This window comes from Plecotus auritus (assembly GCF_963455305.1).
Source record: "Plecotus auritus genome assembly, chromosome: 2".
Lineage (NCBI taxonomy): Eukaryota > Metazoa > Chordata > Mammalia > Chiroptera > Vespertilionidae > Plecotus > Plecotus auritus.
This window is the reverse complement of record NC_137771.1, coordinates 228,122,899-228,133,523: the sequence shown is the minus strand read 5'-3', so window position 1 is coordinate 228,133,523 and position 10,625 is coordinate 228,122,899. Positions and strand designations below refer to the sequence as shown.

General features: G+C 49.1%; 1 protein-coding gene across 2 annotated transcripts; it reads right to left on the bottom strand.

Moving 5' to 3' along the window:
* Positions 1–4,326: 4,326 nt before the first annotated feature.
* On the bottom strand, positions 4,327–9,579 carry DNAJC28 (DnaJ heat shock protein family (Hsp40) member C28). Of its 2 annotated transcripts, none has more exons than XM_080656952.1 (2): positions 9,260–9,579; positions 4,327–7,494 (listed from the first exon to the last, which is right to left on the bottom strand). In XM_080656952.1, exons 1-2 carry the CDS (start codon positions 9,317–9,319, stop codon positions 6,307–6,309), a joined length of 1,248 nt encoding a protein of 415 aa, XP_080513078.1. In that variant the 5' UTR covers positions 9,320–9,579; the 3' UTR covers positions 4,327–6,306. The 2 variants fall into 2 exon arrangements, with proteins under 2 accessions (XP_080513078.1, XP_080513079.1); XM_080656953.1 differs by having other exon boundaries at positions 9,464–9,573.
* Positions 9,580–10,625: the final 1,046 nt, after the last annotated feature.

The following is a 10,625-nucleotide window of genomic DNA, read 5'->3' as shown; positions in this document are numbered from 1 at the left end:
TATTTTTATTTTTTTTAATTTTATTTTTTTAATTGTTTGAAGTATTACAAATAGTAGTACATATGTCTCCTTTTTTTTTTAAATATATTTTATTGATTTTTTACAGAGAGGAAGGAAGAGGGATAGAGAGTTAGAAACATTGATGAGAGAGAAACATCGATTAGCTGCCTCCTGCACACCTCCTACTGGGGATGTGCCCGCAACCAAGTTACGTGCCCTTGACCGGAATTGAACCTGGGACCTTTCAGTCCGCAGGCCGATGCTCTATCCACTGAGCCAAACCGGTTTTGGCTCTTTTTTTTTTTCCTTCCCCATTGACCTTTCCCCGGCCTCCCCTTCCCCCCAGTACATGCCTTTACCTGCCCCCTCCCCCCAGTGTTTTTTATCCATTGGTTATGCTTAAATGCATGCATACAAGTCCTTCGGTTGATCTCTTACAGCCCCCCCCCCCCCCCCCCGATCTCTCATCTTGATACATGTGCCAGGTAGGGTCTAGGGTGCTCAATAAATATTCACTTAATAAATTACTTTTGAAGTATGTGCGACCTTAAAAAATTAAATTGCTGACCTGTAAAGGCTGGTTTTTTAAAAATAAGTTTTAGAATCTTGCTTCTGGCTCAGCTGGCATGGCTCCCTGGTTGAGGGAGTGTCGACCTATGAACCAGCACAGGCCCGGGTTGCGGGCTTGTCTCCAGTGTGGGGCGTGCAGGAGGCAGCCGATCCATGATTCTCTCTCATCACTGATGTTTCTATCTCTCCTTCTCCCTTCCTCTCTGAAATCAATAATATATATTGATTTCAATATATATATATATATATTTTAAAGACCTATATGGAGACAAATTCTTCAATAATATATATATATATTTTAAAGACCTATATGGAGACAAATTCTTCAGTGGATAATAGGGTACAGATGGGCCAGCAAAAGACACAGTCATACAGTAGTGCCAGAAGCCATAGAGCAATTAGGCAGAGGGCCTTTGGGGACCATATAAAACAGAAGCACAACAGGTGACCCAAAAATTAAGAAATCACTCCAACAAGCAATGTTTACACTATAGATTGTCATTACACTTGAAGAGTAGCACATATGAAATACGTTTAACACAATGTTTATTGATGAAGTTGAGACTCATGTATGTCTATTACATTAGTTATCTGTTGCTACATAGCAAATCATCCCCAAATTTAGCAACTTAATACAGCAAACATTTATTCATTATTTTGCAGTTACTTCCTTTATTTTTTCTTTTCTTTTTTTGTTTCAAAGAGGAAGGGAGAAGAAGAGGGAGATAGAAACACTGATGAGAGAAACACTGACTGGCTGCCTCCTGCACACCCCCGACTGGGGATGGAGCCCGACACCTGAGCACGTGCCCTGACTGGGAACCGTGACCTTCTGGTGTCAGAAGCTGCCTACTGCCTTCACTAGCAGAGAAGTGTGGACAAGGACCCGGAAGGCTGGTCAACCTTGAGGCTCTGGCAAGGGTCAGATCCATGCACCCACTATCTGGTGGAGACAAAGGGAGCTGAAGCAACTTCCACCTTTCGGTCTCATGTAAATCCTTGATGACCGGCTATCATCGAGCTGTGACTCGAAATCGCCTGCCTAAGGGCTATGGGTGGATCCCAAACCTGAATAAAAGGGATCGCAAGGCCAGAGCAAAGCGGAGTCCTCTCTTGGGCTTCCACCTGGCCCCCAGTTCCCAAATTAATATTTTATTTATTTATTTATTTATTTATTTATTTTTAAGTATATTTTATTGATTTTTTACAGAGGAAGGGAGAGGGATAGAGAGTTAGAAACATCGATGAGAGAGAAACATCGATCAGCTGCCTCCTGCACACCTCCCACTGGGGATGTGCCCGCAACCAAGGTACATGCCCTTGACCGGAATCAAACCTGGGACCCTTGAGTCTGCAGGCCGACGCTCCATCCACTGAGCCAAACCAGTTAGGGCCCAAATTAATATTTTCTTGTCTAGTCTCTTTCATTTGCGTGCAGCCTCCTCCAGAGCCCGAACCCTGACCCTGAACCCTGAACCCCACGCAGGATGTTGGGGGGGACACTCGCAACTGGCAGCCCAACGTGGGGTATTCACAACTGGAGCCCAATGTGGGGTACTCGCATCCTAGTTCATAGGTTGACGCTCAACCACTGAGCCACCCCAGCCAGGCTGCACAGTTTCTAAGGGTCAGGAGTCGGGGAGCAGCTTAGCTGAGTGATTCCGATGCAGGACCATCATGAGTCTCTGGTTAAACTGGCAGGTGGGCTGCAGGCATCTGGAGGCTCCGCTCCCCCTGCGGCTCACCCCCTGGCTGTGGGCTGCAGGCCTCAGTGCTGGACACATGCCTGTCCACACGGCTGCCTCGGACATGGCAGCTCCCTCACTTTGGCTCTATTCTACTGGTCACACGGACCGACTCTCAGACGTTGTGAGAGGGCACCACACAGAAGGTGAATATCAAAAAGGGGGGATCTTTGGGGGTCATCTGGGGTGCTGGCCAGGACATCATAGCTTAGTAATATTTGGTTCTAAATGAAAATGCTCTCCAATCTCCTCTGGCTCATATGGCATCCCACATCCCAGGGCAGACTGCCGGAAGCGTGTGCTGGTCCAGAGCCACGAGCCAGGGGCCAGCAGTAATGCTTTCTAAGATGGGGTCCAATTCCTGGTAAAATTCCCAAGAAAATGAAGGCAATTCTCATAGCAGTTGCATTTGTGTCGGGGAGGGGGGAATGAGTATAGATAAATCATGCAAAAAGTATGCTGTTTATATGTAAACTAGAGGCCCGGTGCACGAAATTCGTGCATGGGGGGGGGGGGGCCGAGGGAGAGTCCCCTCAGCCCAGCCTGCACCCTCTTCGATCTGGGACCCCTGGGGGAATGTCTGACTCCCGGTTTAGGCCGGATCCTGGGGATCGGGTCTAAACCAGCAGTCAGACATCCCTCTCACAATCTGGGACCGCTGGGTCCTAACTGTTCACCTGCCTGCCTGCCTGATTGCCCTTAACTGCCCCCACCCACCAGCCTGGTTGCCCCCAACTGCCTCTCTGCTGGCCTGGTCGCCCCATGCAGCCTGCTGTTCAGTCATTTGGTTGTCCCTCGCTAACCCCCCTTCCAGCTTTGTCGCCCCACGCAGCCTGCTGTTCGGTTGTTACCGTGAGGGCATCCTGACCAATTTGCATATTACCCTTTTATTAGTATAGATGTAATTCTGTTCTGGGCTTAGGTGGCTATAAACGCATTCTTCACCCACAGGCACGTCTGGTGGGATGTTTGATGTTGAGCAGGACATGGAGAAATTCCTCCTTTTGCTCGACTGCCCTGTGCACTGTGAGCGCTGTGCCTCCCTGGCCCCACCTCCAAAATGCCTGTGGTCAGGGGTGATGTTCAAAATATTTAACAACCAATCAGAATAGATGCCAGCCAGCACCGCCTCCTGGTGGGATGGGCTAAATAGAAGCTCTACCTCTCTAATCATACAGTCAGCTGAGGATCCCACCCCCATTTCCCAGATGTCCTCTAGAGGGCAGTATGCCTCCGCTGACATCCACCGAGACCCCACGCTGCACCCCGCCTCTCCTGATCACCTCTAAGGATTACAACAACCCTGCAGGTTGGATCTGATGGCACCCCTTTGCCAGAGGAGGAAAGGGGCATTCAGGAAGGTCCACATAACCAGTGAAGGACAAAACCTGGATCGAAACGCCAATCTCCCTGGCTCCAAGCCCATTCGCTTCCCCTGCATCACTCTGCCTGGAGCTCACCGGGGTAGGGTTAGGGTTTCAGAGAGGAAGGGAGAGGGAGAAACATGAATGATGAGAGAGAAACATTGATTGGCTGCCTCCTGCACGCCCCCTACTGGGGATCGAGCCATAACCCAGGCATGTGTCCTGACCGGGAATCCAACCTGTGACCTCCTGGTTCATAGGCTGACGCTCAACCACTGAGCCACATCAGCTGGGCCAGAATTAACTTCCTAACAAGAATAATCTATGTCACAGTCAGTTTTGATATCATCCATCTAAAAGATTTTTTTAAAAAAGCATTTAGGGCCGAAACCGGTTTGGCTCAGTGGATAGAGCGTCGGCCTGCGGACTGAAGGGTCCCGGGTTCGATTCCGGTCAAGGGCATGTACCTTGGCTGCGGGCACATCCCCAGTAGGAGGTGTGCAGGAGGCAGCTGATCGATGTTTCTCTCTCATTGATGTTTCTAACTCTCTATCCCTCTCCCTTCCTCTCTGTAAAAAATCAATAAAATATATTTAAAAAAATAAATATTTAAAAAGCATTTAGGTGGTCAGCCAAAAATACGGTTATTATTATTTTTAAAATCTTTATTATTGAAAGTGTTCCATATGCCCTCTCTTTTCTCCACATTGACCCCTTCTAGTCCGCCCCACCCCAGTGGTTATTATTATTAGCTGTTTATGTAACAGTGGACCATTGGTTAATCATGAAAATTAACTTTATTAACATTTACAAATATAAAGTGTGCTGTGCTGAAATTAAGGATTTACCAGAGTCTTCTAATCATTTCACCTTCCCACTACCCAATATTGAAAGTGCTTTCCTAGCCGAAACCGGTTTGGCTCAGTGGATAGAGCGTCGGCCTGCGGACTGAAGGGTCCCGGGTTCGATTCCGGTCAAGGGCATGTACCTTGGTTGCGGGCACATCCCCAGTGGGAGGTGTGCAGGAGGCAGCTGATCGATGTTTCTAGCTCTCTATCCCTCTCCCTTCCTCTCTGTAAAAAATCAATAAAATACAATTAAAAAAAAAAAGAAAAGAAAGTGCTTTCCTTGCTTAGGTTCCTTCAGTGCAATTGGGTGTCACACACTGAATTCCCTTTTTAGCAAGACTCACAGAATCATAGCCTTTTCCATGTCCTGGAACTGAGCCCTCATTAGAAAGCTATACTCGTGTGTTGTACTGGTCACCATTTTGTTTAGAGTAACACTCTCATTCTAGAAGCCAAATAACTCATCAACCAAATAATCACATGCTATAGCAATCAATGCCCATCTCTAAGCAAAAGGGTCTGAAATTTCCTTTGGAGGATGTAGTTTTGTTTTAACTCTCACGTTTCACAGCATAGCTGTTCTTCACACACACACACACGAGATGGCCCGTGCCACGCTCTGAGCCGCATCCAGAACGCAGCGCTCTGGGGTAGGCGAGGACATGACCTGCTCCTTCTGACCCCTCTCCAGACCCTTCCGGCTGCCCAATTCGGTGGCCAGAGCACTTACACGGACCTCAGAGAGTCAGGTGTTCTTAAAGTGGACGGGACACAACCATCTGACGCATGTCAAACTCGTGTCATTTGCCAAAGGTGCAACGTTCAGGCATCTTGTCTTTGTTCACTGCAGGGTTCCTAAGACAGGAAATTCGAACCCTAAGGCAGGAAACTGAGATTTTCATGTGGCTGACAAAGGCTCTGGGGAGTCCCACACGTGACAGAGACACGCCTCAGGTACGTGTATGCAAACCTACCATTTCAAGCTCTGAGGCGAGATGCAGCCAGAAGTGAAATCTTACGTTTCCGTTGAGCCCAGGGGTTTTTCGCTCCTGGAAGATCAGAATATGCACTCAGAGCTCTCTAACAGTGGACACAGGGCCCTATTTCCAGAATAGCTACGTCACCTAGCGTGGCCGGGCCAATTCTGCAGCCAACGGATCGTGAAGCTAGGGAGGAAAAAGTACAACCCAGATATACCTTTTAGAATTCAGTGCCCGCAGAGAAGACCTTTATAAGGAAAAGCAGTGACTCCAGAGGCTGATGTCCGCATCTTAACATTTCCACCCACGGGGTCCCAAAGTCTTACAACAGTTTTGAGCTTTGATAACCCAGCTGCCTACATTCTTGTTCAGGTTGGTGACTTTTGATGTTTTGGGTGTGTTGTTGAAGTGCCGGTGTTTGAAACTGGCAAATGCAACTGGTTTGAAGTTATTAGACTTTAAATCTGCACGACGACGTTTGGAATGCCCCTTATGATTCCCAGCCCAAGTCCCTGTCCCAAAGCATCTCCCCTGATGACTGACATTGAACTTGGAAATGGATTAAATTGTTTTCTTAGGGCGTCTCTTCTTCCCTTGCTATTTTCCCGGAGCGGAGCTGGCTGAACATTTCTGTGACAGCCTCTTCCAGCTTTCTCCTTACCGGAGCTGTGATGGGTTTTGTGAAAAGTATGGCACACAGTTCTCTAACGCCTGTGTAACAGCCATACATCCCGGCCTCTATGTGTGATGTCAGTACAACTGAAGATGATCTGGGGCGGGACTGTGAACGTTGAAATGGTCAGGTTTTAATGAATTTCCACGTATTCATCCAGTTGAAAAGCCCTGTCTTGACTCCAGATGTTTTCTCCCCTTCGCCCTGATCCATGTGGTTTGGGTCTTCCTCTGCGACTTCTTTGGATTGGACAAGGGTCTCGTATATTTCCTGGGCTCTCGCGATTTCTTTCTGCGCGTCAAAATGGACTTTTTGCCTGGTTAGGAGGGGGACAATCAAATTAAAATCGTTCACTCGCTTGTTTAGTTTTCTGATGTCTTCCCGAAACTGCTCACAAACTTGGTTCCACTGTTTCTGTTCAGCGGGCGTCATGCGATTCCCCAGTTTTTTCCTGGAAACCACAATGGACTGTCGGAGTTGATCAATAGTATCCTTTATTTCCTTTTGCATTAGGATCCATTCTGGCTGGTATCCGTTATCTATCAATATTCTGTTCAGGTTGTGAGTCATGGGGTCAAGATATGAACAGCCAGAAAACTTCTGGAGAGGTTTTCCTTTCCCGCTGAGGTTATCGAAGTCTCCCCTGGCCATTGACTCCTGAATGAGATCCTCCACTAAACGCTCTATTGCTTGCGTTATCTTCTGTTCTTTACTCTGTCTCACATCTTTGACAGTTAAACCTTCGGGGAAGTACCGGCTATGCAGCTTCTGCTTTTGATATTCCATCACTTGCTCAGCGGCACGGTCTGCTCTGAATTGCCTGTACTGCTTCTCTCGCTGACTTGGAGTTCCAAAACCAATACCTTCGAAACTTAGGTAGTGCCTGTGTTGGGGTGTTTTATATTTGGAGTTTTCTTCCTCATCGTCTGCATCTTCGATTTTCTTCTGCCTGGCATTTGTTTGTCGCATCACGTGGGAGCGTACCTCCCTGTACGCTTCCTCGATCTTTATAAACGTTGCAGAATCCGCCGTGGGAGAGCCACTGTCTGGATGGTATTGCTTGGCGAGCTTCCGGAAAGACTCCCTGACGTCGTCTGCAGAGCATCCTTCTTCCAGATTCAGCCGCCTGTAATATTCTCCCATCTTCTTTGGTGACTTATGGGTTGACATCATTCTATTTCTAACGACTCCAAGCGACGGAAGCATGTTAGTTCGATTACGAATCACTGCAGCGTTTATCAGATGAGATTTTAAGAGTTGAGCCATCCTCGCATACAAGGTGTTATCACGCCCAGAGTTCTTCCTAGCAATGACCTATAAAATGACAACAAATAAAGGGGAAGAGAGTTGGATTATCTGCTAATTTCATATTTTCAGCAACAAGGAAGAAATTGCAAGCACAATATGGGGCAGTTCTTCCTAAGGCGGCTGCCAACATTCTTTTTTTTTTTTTTAATATATTTTATTGATATTTTACAGAGAGGAAGGGAGAGGGATAGAGAGCTAGAAACATCGATGAGAGAGAAACATCGATCAGCTGCCTCCTGCACACCTCCCACTGGGGATGTGCCCGCAACCAAGGTACATGCCCTTGACCGGAATCGAACCTGGGACCTTTCAGTCCACAGGCTGACGCTCTATCCACTGAGCCAAACCGGTTTCGGCTGGCTGCCAACATTCTAATAGCTATAGTTCACTGACATTAGCAGAGAAATGGAAGTTGATGACGTCTATCGTTAACACATTGTGATCTAATCTGGATTCTACTCACTAAGCACAGAATTTTAGAGCAGGCCAGTTCTTAGAGATCAACTAATCCAGTCTCCTATTTTTAAGAGAAAAGGTGAGCTCAGAAGGTTACGAAGCATAACCAAGTCGCATAACCAAGCACAGTATAAGCCAAATGGTTAGGGTTAGGGTTAGGGCACACTCAAATGTCTGGCCCAGCCGCCTGGTTGAGCGGCAACCTATGGACCAGGAGGTCAGGTGGATTCCTGCCAGGGCACGTGCCTGGACTGTGGGCTCAGTCCCCAAGGAGGCAGTCCATCATTGATGATCTCATCATTGATGTTTCTATCGCTCCCTCTCCCTTCCTCTCTAAAAATCAATAAAAATATATCTTTGCCAAAACCGGTTTGGCTCAGTGGATAGAGCCTCGGCCTGTGGACTGAAGGGTCCCGGGTTCGATTCCGGTCAAGGGCATGTACCTTGGTTGCAGGCACATCCCCAGTGGGAGGTGTGCAAGAGGCAGCTGATCGATGTTTCTCTCTCATCGATGTTTCTATCTATCACTCTTCCTTCCTCTCTGTAAAAAATCAATAAAAAATATATATATTAAAATATATCTTTAAAAAAATGTTTGGCTGTAACCGGTTTGGCTCAGGTCGGCCTGTGGACTGAAGGGTCCCAGGTTCGATTCTGGTCAAGGGCATGTGCCTTGGTTGCGGGCACATCCCCAGTGGGAGGTGTGCAGGAGGCAGCTGATCGATGTTTCTCTCTCATCGATGTTTCTAACTCTCTATCCCTCTCCCTTCCTCTCTGTAAAATCAATAAAAATATATCTAACAAAAATGTTTGTCTGCACCCCGGGCTGGCTATAAACGTCATCAGCACCATTGCTTCCTTGGTGTTTGCCTGTGTCATCATCTCAAGGACAATGAGAAGACTGACACCCACCACCCAGGGGAGGGCGGTGGCCAGGTGTGCAGCTAGTGTGACACCTGGTTGAACAGAACAAGCCGTTCACCGCGAGGCTTGTCAGGAAGGAGCTGTGCTACCTGCGGGGAAAGCCGAGGAGAGGGGAGCCCTCCCAACATGTCGGCTGTTACGTAAAAACAGACGGTACGCGGCGGAGAGAGACGGGGACGCGGGAATGGCAGTGCAGCGGTGGCGGTGGTCTAACTGTAGAGGCATTTTGATGGACGAACGCTAAACCTGGGCGCCCGGGCACCCCAGCTTTCCGGACAGTTGGGGTCCAGGGCGTTCAGAGCAGTTGGGAGGCGGTGGTCGTGCCAACGGGGGTCGCCGCGGGGGAGCGTCAATCCCAGCGCGGGACACACCCCGCCCGGCCCGCACTCACCTTCACCGCCGCGGGGAAGGGGCTGCGCGGCTCCCGCCCCCACGCCGCGCCTCCGCGCATGCGCGCCCGGGCCGCCCCTCACTCCCCGGAGTCTCCGCGCGCCGCAGGGGTCTCCTCTGGGCCAGACCATGTGCCGTTTTACACTGAGGGGACCTGAGAGGCGGCGGGGGACCGAGTCGTACCTAACCGGGACAGGTGTCCTACCTTCCCGGGATCCCAAGATTCCCTCAAAACGAATTCTACCCACGAGGACACAGGCAGGACATTTTCAGGAGGCCCGGTCCCGCCCCGGGGCGACCTGGTCCACCTCCCCCCCCCCCACCTCGAGCGGGAGGTGGTCCGGCCGATTGGGATTGTGGGAGATGTAGTTCGCGGGGAAGTGCGACGCGCCCTGGACTCCGCAGTGCGCCTGCGCCGACAGTGAGCTTGGTGGGGAGGGAGCCGGACGTAGCGGAGCTGTGGGTGCAGCGGAAGTGTCGTGGGGTGGGGCGGAGGTGTGCAGGGCCAGTGCAGTGTGCAGAGCATAGGTCGGGACCCTGGGAGCCTTTTTTTTGGGGGGGGGGGGGGGGTTATTGATTTCAGAGTGGAGGGAAGAGGGGAGAGGGGAGAGGGGAGAGGGGAGAGGGGAGAGGGGGACATCAGTGATGAGAGAGAGAGACTCACCGATGGGCTGCCTCCTGCATTGTCAGAGCTCAAGCTGTCACCCGGGCATGCTGGGAAGCGAACCCTCACCTCCCTAGTTCACAGGTCGAGGCTCAACTGCCGAGACAAGGAGGCCAGGCTTGAAGTATTTTTTTAATTTATTGATTTTGAGAGAGAGACATTGGTTTGTTGTTCTGTTGTATTGTCAATCATCGAATGAGATACAAGACGCCTTAATGAGCCAGTTCGTTAGGAGTCGTTTATTGAAGAAATGACTCGCGGCCCAGAGAGAGGTGTTTCTTCCAAACCTCTCAGCCCTGAAATAGAGGCAGTGTCCCGTATGTATACTTTTCAGCCTCTGTGTTCGCAGGTATCACAAAGGGCTCTGTGTGAGTTATTGTTGCAGACAGTGGTAACCTTGAATGCATAGTGAGTTTGTACTTGGCGTAAGAAAATGGGAATTATTATCAGTATTAGTCTGTTTTAGTCTGTTACATTGGATGGCTAGCTTGCAAGGTCAGACAGTAAAGTTTATCTTTTTCTGTTATTTGAACTAAAAACAAAGTCATTTTACAGAATAGCAGACTGTCTTAAGGGGACAGAGTTTATAATGACAGAGTGTACAGGACTAGGGACTATCTAACAACAGCAGAGAGTTTCAGACAGCAGTTTTTTATACAAGATGGAGGTTACTACGCTTCGGTTCCACGTATTGATGCATTCA